We start from the raw sequence: 14,429 nt of genomic DNA on the forward strand, positions 1-14,429 counted from the left end.
TTCAATCTCTTCATACTTTTCTGATTGAACTGCATGTGCCACTTCTCAGCCCAGCTCTGCTTCCTGGTCAGGAGGGAGTTCCAGGAATTAGACCCCATTCCCTCTAAGCTGTGTGTGTGCATGGCCACGGCCTAACTGAAATGCTCCCATGCACATAGCCTTTGTTGCCACAGAGCTGGAATTACCTTAACATTTAAACATTGGAAGTGCCACGCAATTTTCAAACCATGTAAAAATTCCCTGCTCAGAGCACTGGTTGGTTCACACATCTGTAAAACATATTGGAGGGAATATTGACAGTAACGGTAGAGAACTGGCGATATATTTCCAAGTCACTGTTGAGTCTGAAATGGTGTATTGGTCAGACATAGAGTTGTTTGCTTGAAGGACACTAATGAATCAAATGACTTTTACAAGTTTTGTCCACATCTTGGATATCAGATTTCTCATAATACACTTTTAGACTAAGTAATTAACTGGATTTAATTAAATTTTCATAATAAAATTTTGCTGGGAATCAAATGAATCATATCCTTTTCAACCATATTTCATAATAGTCTAGCTACTGGGCTCAATTATTATTTAATAACCAACTAATACAGAGTAAAAGTTAAATTTCTTATCAAAGTTCATATGTTTGCACATGAAATTCATTTTCTTGCAGACTCTTACAGAAAAATAAATACAATAGTATCTAAGAGAAACAAGAACCGACAAATAACCAACGTGTAAAAGAAAACAAATTTTGCAAATAAATAAGTAAGTAAATAATACTGAGAACATGAACTGTAAACTCCTTGAGCATGGAGGTATCATCTAAAATTCAGAGTACTGTTGAGTGAAGTTTTCCCATTGAGGTTGGGTGGGACTACGACTAGAGGTCATGGGTTAAGGGTGAAAGGTGAACATGAGGGGAAACTTCTTCACTCAGAGGGTCGGGAGGGCGTGGAATGAGCTTCCACATAACTGGTCCTTGTGAGTTTGATTTCAATGTTTAAGAGAAATTTGGATAGGTACATGGATGGAAGGGGTATGGAGGGCTATTGTCCCAGTAAAGGCTGATGTGAGGAGGCAGTTTAAATGGTTTAGTATGGACTAGACAGACCGAGGGGCCTGCTTCTGTGCTGTTCTTTTCTATGACTAAGTTATCTACGCCAGTCCAGGAGCCTAATGACTGCAGGGAATAACTGTTCCTGAACCTGGTGGTGTGGGACATAAGTCTCCTTTGCCTCCTGTATGATGGTAGTAGCGAGAAGAGAGCATGGGCTGGACTTTCTTGTGGCAGTGCTCCATATAAAGAAAGCACAAAATTATTACTGATATCTATTGATGACTCAGGCCACGTTTACATCAGGTGATTATTTGTGCAACTATATGATTGAAAGTCAATAAGCATCTTCCACTGCTTGGAATCTCAAGGAAAGGGTTGGGAGCTTTATTCCATCTACATAGTCTGAAGAGAGAAAGATCAAAGTGAGTTGATTTTGTTCTGTTAATGAGATGAACTCAATAAATGAGACAGACAGTAGTTAGCAGTTAGTGTAACGATATGAGAGTGCCAGTGACCCGGATTCAATTCCCACTGCTGTCTATAAGGAGTTTGCATGTTCTTTCCATGACCACTTTAGTTGCCTCTGGGTTCTCCAGCTTCCGCCCACATTCCAAAGACATACAGGTTGGTAGGTTAGTGGGTCACAGGGGAGTGATTGGGTAGTGCAGGCTTGTTGGGCCGGAGGAGCCTGCTACTGATCTATAACTCTAAAAAATAAGTAATGCACAAAACCATCAGACAGTGACCTTAAGGAAAGCACACCAGCATCTTTACTTTCTCAGGAGGTTAAGAAGGTTCAGCACGTCAAAGGACACTCCAACAAACCCCTACAGATGTACTGTACTGTTGAAAGTATCTGTTTGGTTGCATCCTGGCCAAACGAGAGATGGTGCGGAAGAAATTTACAAGAACACTGCCTGGACTAGTGGGCCCGAGTTCTAAGGAATGTTTGGCCCATCTTTATTCCTTGGAACGCAGGAGAATGAGGGGCAACTCATTTGTGTGCAGTTCTGGTTACCTACCTACAGGGTACAGATAAAATTTATAAGGATTTTGCCAGGACGTGAGGGAATGTTGAATAGGCTGGGACCTTATTCCCTAGAACGTACGCAAATGAGAGGAGATTTGACGGAGGTATACAAAATTATGAGAGGTAAAAATAGGACAAATACAATCTGGCCTTTTCCACTGAGGTCGGGTGAGACGAGAAATAAGGTACATAAGTTAAGGGTGAAAGATGAACTGTTCAAAGGGAACATGAGGGGAAACATTCTTACTCAGAGGGTGGTGAGAATGTGGAATGAGCTGCCAGCAGAAGTGGTGGATGCATGTTCAATTTCAACATTTAAGAGAATCTGGTTAGGTACATGGATGAGAGGGTTATGGAGGGTGATAGTCTAGACGGGACTAGGCTGAATAATAGTTCGGCTTGGACTAGATGGGCTGAAGGGCCTGTTTCTGTGCTGTAATGCTCTATGATCTGATGAGTCATAGAAGTTCATAAAATCATGAGGGGTATGGATAAGGTGGATGGTCAGTCTTTTCCTCAGGACAGCAGAGTCCAAAACTAGACACAAGATAAGTGGGGAGAGATTTAAAAGACACCTGAGACATGACTCCTTTACACAGACGGCGGTGAGTACCTGGAAAGAGCTGCCAAAGGAAGTGGCCAAGGCAGGTATAATGCCAACATTTAAGAGACCTTTGGATAGGTATATGGAGGGGAGAGTTTAGCAGGTTTGTGTAATGAACACAGTCATTTGGGGCTACAGGGTGGAGATTGTGGATGGTATAGACTAGTTGGGCTGAAAAGCCTGCTTCCCTGCCGTATTACATTCTGACTCTATGACTCTGTGGTATGATATGACAATTCAAATATGCAGGAGCGTAGTAAGCTTCAGAGAGTTGTGGGCTCAGACCAATACATCACAGGCATCTCCCTCTCCATCATCAGTAGTACTTACAACAGCAGGAGCCTCAGGAAGACAACGCCCATCGACAAAGATCTCAGCCATCTTGCAGCTCGCAATTTGTAACTTGGGCTGCGATTACAGAAACTTGATGTCCCTCACGATCAGATCCAAGAACCAACTGGCAAAACCCTAAACACTACATTTTAGCTTTGATCACTGTGCTAAAATGGACCAATTATGTTGCTTTTTGCCAGAAGTGTGTATAATTTGTGTTTTGTTGATGACTGCTGCTTACCTGATGCTATGCAATGCTGTTGCAAGTAAGGTTTTAATTATACCTGTGCATACATGTACTTGAGCAGACGGTGGTGAACTTGACTTTGACTTTGGTAAACTAACTGTAAGAGTTTCTGGACAGAGATTGAATGGAAACTTCTCTGGTATCATTGGATTTATAGGTTAAGAATGCTGATTCCAGCTCTATGCTTCTCATGAAAAATATCCTTTGAAAACTGAATTTTAACTAATGACCCGCAGTTTATAAATCAACTCAGACAACAGGCATTGATGAATAAACTCAGATGTTTTCAAATTATTTATCCGGCTTGCTTTTGAAAGAAACTGATGACCTCGAGCTTTTTGCTAACATTTCAGCAGTCAGTCCGCGGCAGAATGCTCCTTCAGCTAGATTTTGAAATCTGCACTCGAGTATTATGGGGTGGGTTGTGTTCAAGAGCTGGAAGGGTAATGTAATGGGTGCAGATGGCACATATTGTTCATAATAGAAACTGATCTACATACTTCACGAACACTGTAATGGAGCTGTTGAGTTCACTTTAAGAGATCGTGTTTGATGTAATGATGACAGAGTAAGGCAACTGATTTTGGTTTGTTCGTAATGGAAGTAAAGGGCTACAGCTTTTGTTAAGCACGTAAAATGACTCGCACATGTTTTATTCACAAACTCCTACAAGATGACTTGCTTTGGCTGCTTGATCACTGGACAAACTTTTGAGACCAGGGGCAGAGACCGAACACTGAGCTAAGTGGGCAGCATGCACTTCACATTTGACCCCTCAGTTTTAGACCAGGTGTGGCTGCCAAATGTAACATGACCCCATTCATTTATATGAGGCTACTATCATTAGCAAGTGTTTTTTTTTCCTTTATATTACTTTAAAGTTTTTAAAAAAGTAATTATTTCAATCATAAATGTGTTTAAATCTTCTTTCCTTTAATTATTTAAATTACTTCTGAATCATTTAAATTGTCTAAGATCACCAGTAAAGCAAAAACTGTTGGAAGTACCTTTACAGAGTCTTAGAGTTGTAGCAGTAGTGAAATCCCTTTGGGAGAGTTTGATGTTCTCCCAAAGGGTTGTCTATTGGTGCATCGTGGGGTGGCTGTAGAGGTTGATCCAGAATCCACATATTCTGCTGTAGTGTTGCCAAAAGTAAGTGGTGGCTATGGTTAGTGGTTTGATCTTTTGATTGCTCGTTCTCTCCTTCCACAGTTTCTGACTGCATATGGTGATCCCTCCAGGTGCAGTAATCCAGTCAGGAGGTTTTGAGGCTGGCTATTTTTAGCGCGTCTTTCCCAGCTCCTCTCCTGAGAGGGGTAAGCAGAGTAGATCCAAAATAAGACTGCTCAGTCCTGGGTGCAGTTGCTGAAATCCTCCTTCTGCCTCAGTCCTGGAGCCCAGTGACTGAATCAAACACTCACCGTCCAATGCACCGGCTCGTGACTAGGGGCGTCCAGACCTCATAATCCTTCCCCTTTCATCACTTGCTGATCTCCACAGGACTTAATATGAGTTGCTAGGATGGATCCCCTTACTGGAGAATGCGTGACTTTCTTTAACATGGGGAGGCTGATGCATGGGCAACCACCACATGGTCTTTGTCAGATCAGAATCAGGGTCCAGTGGCATGGGATGCTAGATGACTGGGGACTGTCCACTGATACAGCCTTTCTCCACCTTCACTGTCATTATGACATGTCATCATCTTCCGCCAGCTCCACTGCTGAGATCACTCTTTGTCTGGAACCACTCCCTTGCCCTTACCGCCATGGGTGACCCTGCCAGGAGCTAATGTCGAGACGGCATCACTCTCGGGATCTCCGGAAATCACAAGCCTTTGCACCACGTCAAGGTGACGATCCTGAGAGTCATAGCATAATGCAGTATAGAAACTGGCCTTTTGGTTCGTCTGGTCCATGTCAACCAAGATTCCCATCTAGGCTCATCCTATATGTCCGCATTTGGCATGTATTCCTCTTAACCTTTCCTATCCATATACCAGTCCAAATATTAATCAAGATTCAAAGATACACTTATTATCAAAGTATGCATGCAGTATACAACCCTGAGATTTGTCTTCCCACAGACTGCCATGAAACAAAAAGCTATGGAATATGATGAAAGAAAACATCAAACCCCAAACACGCATAAATAAAAGAACAAATCGCGTAAGCAGCAAAGCAGAGTGAAACACAGTATATAAAACATCAAACTACAAAGTCATCAGAACAGTCCAGGAATGTTCAGTTCAATCTAGCACTGTGTCGATCGTTGACCGCAGGCAGCAGGACCAGTCCACCCCGGTCAAAACTGCACAAAGTAACAACAGAAAAGGAGCAACCAGAAACATATTATTACATGAACTTCAGAGTCCAATCCACAAACACCATTTAAATGTTGTTAATATACTTGCTCAAGTACTTCCTCTGCCAGCTCATTATATAAACTGACCACTCTCTGGATGAGAAAAGATGACCTTCAGGATCCTATAAAATCTTTTCCTTCTTGCCTTAAACCTACAGTATGCCCTCTATCTCTTGATTCCCCAACCTTGGGAAAAGATAGTACAGAGTTCACACACCTCTATGTGGCCACCCCTCTGTCTCTTACGCTCCAGTGAATAAAATTCCATCCTACTCATTTTCCACAACTCAGGCCCTTGAGTCTTGGCAGCACCATCATAATTGTCCTTTGTGCTCATTCAGATTAACAAAGGCATCCGTTAGTCCTGCGAGACCATGGATCTGTGCCTGGAAAGTCTTCACTCTCCAGGGCACAGGCCTGGGCAAAGTTGTATGGAAGACCAGCAGTTGCCCATGCTGCAAGTCTCCCCTCTCCACAACACCAATGTTGTCCAAGGGAAGGGCATTAGGACCCATACAGCTTGGCACCAGTGTCGTCGCAGAGCAATGTGTGATTAAGTGCCTTGCTCAAGGACACAACACGTTCCCTTGGCTGGGGCTCGAACTCACGACCTTCAAGTCGCTAGTGGAATGCTTTAACCACTTGGCCACGTGCCCACTCATCCAGATTAACAGCAACTTTTTTGTAACAAAAGCGCCACGGTGACCTGGTGGTTAGTGTAATGCTGTTGCTGCACCAGTGACCTGGGTTCATTTCTGCCATTGTCCCCGTGTGCGCATTCTCCCCGTGACCACGTGGGTTTCCTCCAGATGCTCCAGTTTCCTCCCACAGGCCAAAGACTTACTGGTTAGTAGGATAATTGATCACAGGGGCATAATTGGGCTTCACAGGCCCATTGTGTTGGGAGGACCTGTTACTCTGCTCTCTCTGAATAAAATACAAACGTTTGTAAATGAACCAACAAATACAGTGAGATAATTACATAAATAAAACTGTACACAATAATTTAAATGCTAGTACTTTAGAAGTCTTAGGTTAAGAGTGAAAGCTGAAATGTTTAAGGGGAACCTGAAGGGAACTTCAGAGGGTGGTGAGAGTGTGTGGGATGAGCTAACCTGAATGGATATGGGTTAGATTTCGACATTTAAGAGAAGTTTGGATAAGTACATCAGTGGGAGTGATATGGAGGACTATGGTCCAGGTGCAGTTTGATGGGACTAGACAAAATAACAGTTCAGCACAGACTTGAAGGGCCTGTTTCTGTGCTATAGTCCTCTATGACTCAATATAGCCTCACCAGTGTCTTGTGCAACTGGAATTTAACCTCCTATCTCCTATACTCAGTGGCCTGACTGATGAAGGCCATTCTGCCCTGATATCTTTGCCACCCTATCTACTTGCAATTCTATTTTCAGAGAACCCTGAACTTGTGTTCTAAAAACTGCCAGAAGGCCATCTGGACAGCTCATAGACAAGGGGAAGGATCCCAGGAACCTCCACCTATCCTTGGGCCAACTTCTCCAGTGACAGAAATGCCTGCAGGAGAATGGACCCAAGAGGAGATACCACCACAGGAAGAGCTCAGTGAGGCGAGCCGGTGGGGGCAGGGGAGTGCAGGCGGTGCGCGTGGAGGGAGTCGTGAGTCCAGGAAGTGGCACATTGGCAGCTCTGCTTCATTAGGAGCATGAGGAGATCTCGTATGCCTCCAAAGAAGCTGACAGATTTCTGCAAATGCACTGTGGAGAGCACTCTGATATGGAAGCTCCAATTCAGAGGACTGAACGAGATTGCAGCAGGTTGTAGGCACAACCTCCCTGAACTATCCTCACTGCCACTGAGGGCATCTTCAAAAAGCGGTGCCTCAAGAAGGTGGCGTCATCAGTAAGGACCCTCGCCACCCAGGACATGCCCTCTTCTCATAATTGCGATCAGGGAGGAGGTACAGGAGTCTGAAGATGCACATTCAATGTTGTCAGAACATATTCCTCCCCTCCACCATTAGATTTCAGATCGGTTCATGAACACATGAACACTTCCTCACTATTCCTCATTTGCACTATTTATTTCTACCTTTTAGGATTTTTTTTAAATCTCCTGCACAGTACACAAAACAGTTTATTGTATTACTTACAATAAAGCTGAACATGGTGGGTATTCTATGTTGGCAACACTTGCGGGCTGAACCCAGCACGTCCTTCGCTTGTGTTGGCTGTTAACGCAGACAACCCATTTTGCCATGTGTTTCGATGTCCATGTGATAAATAAGTGAACCTGAATCGGATTCCAACACCCCTCTGTACAATGAAAAGCCCTCACCTCAGACCCAGTTCTTTTACAAAGAGGTTCTGACAGCCCCCTACCTACTCACACATCTATTATTTAACTTTTAAAAAAATTTATTGACATACAGCGTGGAATAGGACCTTCCGGCCCTTTGAGCCACTCAGTCCAGTAACCCTCGATTTCACCCTAGCCTAATCATGGGACAATTAATGACCAATTAATTGACCAACCAGTGTGCCTTTGGACTGAGGGGTGTGTGCTCAGGTCTCAGCCTGAGCACACACCCCTCAGCATCAGCAGCTCCACAGTGGAGAGAGTGGAAAACATCAAGTTCCTTGGGGTGCAGATCTCAGACAATCTCACCTGGTCCAGGAACACCACTGGGATTGTGAAACAGGCCCAGCAGAGATTGCACTTTCTGAGGAAGCTTAAACAAGCATCACTCCCCACTAACATCTTAACTACATTCTACAGAGGCGTGGTTGAGAGTTGCATCACAACCTGGTACTCCAGCTGCAGTGCTGTTGACAAAAAAGCCTTGCAGAGGGTGGTTAGGGGAGCAGAGAAGGTTATTGGGGTCTCCCTACCTCCTGTCCAAGACCTCTTTCAGAGTCGATGCCTCCAGAAGACACGGTACATCATTAAAGACCCCTCACACCCTCTCCATGAACTGTTTGTTCTTCTGCCATCAGGCAAACGTTACAGGAGCATCAAAACTAAAACCACAAGGCTACTAAACAGCTTCCTCCCACAGGCAGTCAGACTGCTAAATAGCTGCTCTACCTGACTCTGCTTTGGACACTTTTAACTTGATTTTAACTGACATGTGGCTGTTGTGTTTTACTATTTATTGTTATGTTTATTATTTAGTGTTGCGTTTGTTATGTTATGATTGCACTGCCCCTGAGAAAAACTGTCTCATTCTGCCCTGCAGAGCAGATGTATGGTTAGAATGACAATAAAGTTTTTTGAATCTTGAATCTGGAATCTTGAAACCAGAAACACCCTGAGGAAACCCACACAGTCACACAGAGAATATACAAACTCCTCACAAGCAGTGGCCAGAATTGAACCCGGGTCGTAGGTACTGTAAGACGTTGTGCTAACCACTACGCTACTGGGCCACCCTGCCCTGTCACGGCAGGAAAGCAAAGTAAATGGAGGGGTGATTATAAAATCCACACAGTCACGGGGGAAGGTGTGAACTCCCACTCGGACAGCACTCAAGGTCAGAGCTGAACCTTGGTCTCTGGAGTTGAGGCAGTGGCTCTGCCAGCTGGACCACTATGCTACCCATTGCCCAGTCACACCACAGTCCATCCAATAACCCTACACTCCACTACAGTTTTACGCAACACGTCTCTGTCAAATGGTTTCCCGGTACGTTTAAATCAACTCTTGACCTCAGGACCAACCTCATTTTGAGCTTGCACCTTAGCAGTTACCTACACTGCCCGTCCTCTGGACCTGTTACAATGTAGAATGGACACTGAGAGGATGTTTCCTTTAGTGGGGGAGTCTAGGACCAGAAGGCACAGCCTCGGAATACAAGCACATCCCTTTAAAACAGAGATGAGGAGGAATTTCTTTAACCAGATGGTGGTGAACCTGCGGAATTCATTGCTGCAGGTGGCTGTAGAGGCCATCATTGGGTATATTTAAAGCAGAGTTTGATGAGTTCTTGATTAGTAGGGGTGTAAAATGTCATGGGGAGAATGGCGTTGAAAGGGTGATGGAGTGGCGATTCGGCTCATTGAGCCGAATGGCCTAAATCTGCTCCTGTGTCCTATGGTTTTATTCTGCATTGTTATTGTTTTACCTTGCTCTTCCTCAATGCACTGTGGAATGATTTGATCTGTACAAACAGTCTGCAGGACAAGCGTATCGATGTATTTCCATATATGAGACAATAATAAACCACCTCCAATGTCAGAGCCAATACTCAAGTTCCTGGCTGGAAACAATCCGCCGTGTGCCATTGCTTCACTCACCTGATTACATCTGATGCTCGACTGACTGATTTGACTCGCTGCCAAAGACAAATTAAAATGTAAATGACTGAAATGAGCATGTATTGGCACATGGTCTGGAGATAAGCTTAATTACTTCAACTCTATCACTCTTGTGGCATTAATAACCGCAACACATTTGCTTTCTCTAAGAATTTAAAGTGAAGAGACTTCACCTCCCTGGACTTATTCCCATTTGGCTCCGCAAAGAAACAGGTTAGTCTGGGAAACTGTTCAAAAGTGGCAGTAGGAATACAGCGTAGCAGTTAACATAATATTATCACAGTGCCAGTGATCTGGGTTCAATTCCACCGCCGTCCGCAAGGAGTCTGTTTGTTCCCTCCGTGTTCAAGTGGGTTTCTTCTAGATGGTCTGGCTTTCTCTCACATTCCAAAGCCATCCAGTTCGGATTAATGAGTTGTGGGCATGCGATATTGGTGTCAGAAGCATGGCGACGCTTGCGTGATCAGCACAATCCTCAGACTGTGCTGGTTGTTGAGGTGAAAATGACCCATTTCACTGTATGTTCGACGTTTCAATGCACATGTGACAGATCTTCTTTCTAAAAGCGATGATGTACTGCTGATAATTTATGGGATTTTGGCCAGGCAGCATTTGAAATATTGTTCACAATTTTTGGCACTGTATCTTGGGAAAACTATGAAGGATAATGAGAATGATGGTGTTATGATAGTGGAATGATCCTTGAAACGAAAGGCATAACGTGCAGTATGAGGAGTGTGTGATGTCTCTGCAGTGCAGGAAAATGAGGGGGGATCTTATTGAAACCTTACAAATACAGAAAGGCCTGGCAAGCATGGATGTGGAGAGGAGTTTCTGTTAGGAGGTTCTAAGATCTGAAGGGTCATTCTGAAAATAAAGCGGTATCCTTTTAAAACTGAGATGAGGAGGAATTCTTCAGCCATAGTGTGGTGAACCTAGACTATAAGATCAATAAACATAGGAGCAGAATTAGGCCACTCATTAAGTCTACTCCACCATTCCTTCATTATCCCTCTCAACTCCATTCCCCTGCCTTTTCTGCATAACCTTTGACACACTGACGTTAAAGTTTGTCCCGAGACTTGTGTGCCATCAGGCTGGTGCTTATACCATTTTCTATGGCGTGAAGCGACAGAGTACGAGACTCCTCCCCACCCCCTGGATAGGACACCAGTCTATCGCGAGGTTAACCCCCAGCATTTGCCGGTACCCATTTTCAGCTGTGTGGGCTGGAGCAGTGTGTGGTTAAATGCCTTGCTCAAAGACACAACACGCTGCCTGGCCGAGACTCAAACCCACGACCTTCAGATCCTGAGCCCAACGCCCTAACCATCTGGCCATGCCTGACTAACCAACCTCCGCTTTAAATATACCTAATGACTTGACCTCCCCAGCCATCCGCGGCAATGAACTCCACACCCTCTGGCTAAGGAATAGCTTGCCAGGGTAGTTGTGAGGGCCTTTCAATATTTGATAGATTTCAAATGTGCTCTATGACTATCTGGACAGGCATATGGATAGGAAGGGTTTGGAAGGAGCAACACACAAAAAGCTTGAGGTCTTGGTGTGTCAGGCAGCATCTACAGAGGGAAGTGGACTGTTGACATTTTGGGTTGACCATCCATTTCCCTCCTCAAATGCTGCCTGATCTATCGAGATTCTTTTTCTTTTTTAGTGTTTTTCTAACTTCCAACCTCTGAAACCTCACGCCTCAAGGTTCAGGGCACCACGGAAGCACAGCAAGTTAGCGCAATGCTTTCAGCGCCAGCGATCACCACTTGGGGCTCAATTCTCGCTGCTGTCTGTAAGGAGTTTGTATATTCTCCCAGTGACTACGTGGGTTTCCTCTGGGTGCTCCCACTTTCCAATTGATTAGGATTGGTAAGTTGAAGGCATGTTACGTTGGTGCTGGAAACATGGTGGCACTTGTGGGCTGCCCCCAGCAATTTCTGGGTCTGAGTTGGTTGTAAGAATAAATGGCTCTTCACTGGATATTTCGATGTTTCAATGTACATGTGAGAAATAAAGAAAATCTTTAAAAACAACACAAACAAAATGCTGGAGTAACCAACAAGTCAGGCAGCATCTGTGGAGAGGAATAACAGTCAACGTTACTTGCCAGAACCCTTCATCAGGACTGGAAAGGAAGGGGGTAGAAGCCAACGTCCACTGTCTTCTATCAGATTCCTTCTTCAGCCCTTTACCTCTTCCACCTATCACGTCCCAGCTTCTTACTTCCTCCCTCCCCTCCCACCTGGCCTCACCTATCACCTGCCAGCTTGTACTCCTTTCCTTCCCCTCACCTTCTTATTCTGGCTTCTTACCCCTTCCTTTCCAGTCCCAATTAAGGTCACATCCCAAAATGTTGACTTTTTATTCCCTTCCACAGATGCTGCCTGACCTGCTGAGTTCCTCTGTCATTTTGTGTGTGTCGCTCCAGATTTCCAGTATCTGCAGAATCTCTTGTGTTTCATCTTCAAAAGATAATCTTTAACAGGATTATTGACAGACCTGAAATTGGTCTAGCCTAGATGGGCATTTTGGTAGATATGAGCCAAAATGCTCTATAACCCTTGACCCCACTGTGAACTCATTGATGGGAGGAACAAGCTGTAGGGGTTTTCATCTGGGATGTTGGTGAATTCAACCTGCATTCTACTCTTTCTGCTACAGGTACAAAGCGATTGTGAACCCAATGGACATCCAGGAGTCCAGCGCTGTCCTTTACACCTGTCTGAAGGCGGTCACCATATGGATGATCTCTGTGGCCCTCGCCATCCCGGAGGCAGTGTATTCACAGGTGGTGCAATACCACGATAGCACTAACAAGAGTTTCAGCGCCTGCGTGCCTTACCCGCTCTCCAACAAGCTGCACCCAAAAATCCACTCCGTGCTCATATTCCTCGTCTACTATCTCATTCCCCTCAGCATCATCAGCATCTACTACATCCATATCGCCCAGACCCTAATCAAGAGCGCACACAACATGCCTGGGGAGAGCAGCGATCATGCCAAGCGACAGGTAAGCTCTTGTTACTTCCCTAACAGGTTGAGGGGGTTCAGCTTGTCACTGAACACAAACAAACTTGTACAGATGTACTGTTGAAAGCATCCTGACTGGCTGCATAATAGGCTGGTACTTGGTGCAAAGGGACTTGTGCATCATAGAACATAGAAACATAGAAATCTACAGCATAATACAGGCCCTTTGGCCCACAATGTTTTGCTGATCATGAAAATGCCTATAATTACCCTACTGCAAGGCCCTCTATTTTTCTATTTTTTTTGTGCATCTCCCTGCTTCCTCAGCACTACTTGCCACTTTACCTATCTTCATATCGTCCGCAAATATGGTCACAAACCCAATCACAGAACAATTCTATGACTTATATCCGTGGTCGCAGGAAAGAAACACGGATGGTAGTTTGCCTCCAGGTGCCAGGGTCCGGGATGTTTCTGATCATGTCCACGATATCCTGAAGTGGGAAGGAGAACAGCCAGAGGTCATGGTACATATTGGGACCAATGACATAGGTAGGAAAAGGGAGGAGCTCCTGAAAGCAGACTACAGGGAGTTAGGAAGGAAGTTGAGAAGTAAGACTATAAAGGTAGTCATCTTAGAATTACTGCCTGTATCACGTGACAGAGTATAGGAATAGAATGAGGTGGAGGATAAATGCATGGCTGAGGGATTGGAGCAGTGGGCAGGGATTCAGATTTCAGGATCATTGGGACCTCTTCTGGAGCAGCTGTGACCTGTACGAAAAGGATGAGTCGCACTTGAATCCCAGGGGTCCAATATCCTGGTGGGGAGGTTTGCTAAGGCTTTTGGGAAGAGTTTAAATGAGAATTGATGGGGGGTGGGAACCGAACTGAAGTGATGGAGGAAGGGGCGGTTGAATCATAAATAGAGAAAGCTTGGAGACAGTGCGAGAGGGAGGATAGGCAGGTGATAGAGAAGGGATGTGCTCAGACTGTAGGTTTGAGATGTGTCTATTTTAATGCAAGGAGTATTATGAACAAGGTGGATGAGCTCAGAGTGTGGATCAGCACTTGGATCTATGATGTTGTGGCCATTACAGAGACTTGGATGGAGCAGGGGCAGAAATGTCTACTTCAAGTGCCAGGCTTTAGATGTTTCAGAAAGGACAGGGAGGGAGGCAAAAGAGGTGGGGGCATGGCACTGTTGATTGGAGATAGTGTCACGGCTACAGAAAAGGAAGAAGTCATGGAGAAGTTGTCTATGGAGTCTCTGTGGGTGGAAGTTAGGAGTGGGAAGGGGTCAATAACTCTACTGGTTGTTATTTATAGACCACCCAACAGTAACAGGGACATCGAGGAGCAGATAGGGAGACCGATTCTGGAAAGGAGTAATAACAACAGCGTTGTGGTGGGAGATTTTAATTTCCCAAATATTGATTGGCATCTCCCTTGAGTGAAGGGTTTAGGTGGGGTGGAGTTTGTTAGGTGTGTTCAGGAAGGTTTGTAGATATGCCTACAAGAGG

The 14,429-nt window shown here is 44.8% G+C and overlaps 1 protein-coding gene across 1 annotated transcript in view; it reads left to right on the forward strand.

The window, feature by feature from the left end:
* Positions 1-14,429, forward strand: part of nmbr (neuromedin B receptor) — a 62,983-nt gene that overhangs the window by 16,075 nt on the left and 32,479 nt on the right. The window contains exon 2 of the mRNA XM_072266851.1: positions 12,598-12,946. Coding sequence (XP_072122952.1) covers positions 12,598-12,946 — 349 coding nt within the window. The remainder of the gene's footprint in view (positions 1-12,597; positions 12,947-14,429) is intronic.

This window comes from Mobula birostris, chromosome 8 (assembly GCF_030028105.1).
Source record: "Mobula birostris isolate sMobBir1 chromosome 8, sMobBir1.hap1, whole genome shotgun sequence".
Taxonomy (NCBI): Eukaryota; Metazoa; Chordata; class Chondrichthyes; order Myliobatiformes; family Myliobatidae; genus Mobula; species Mobula birostris.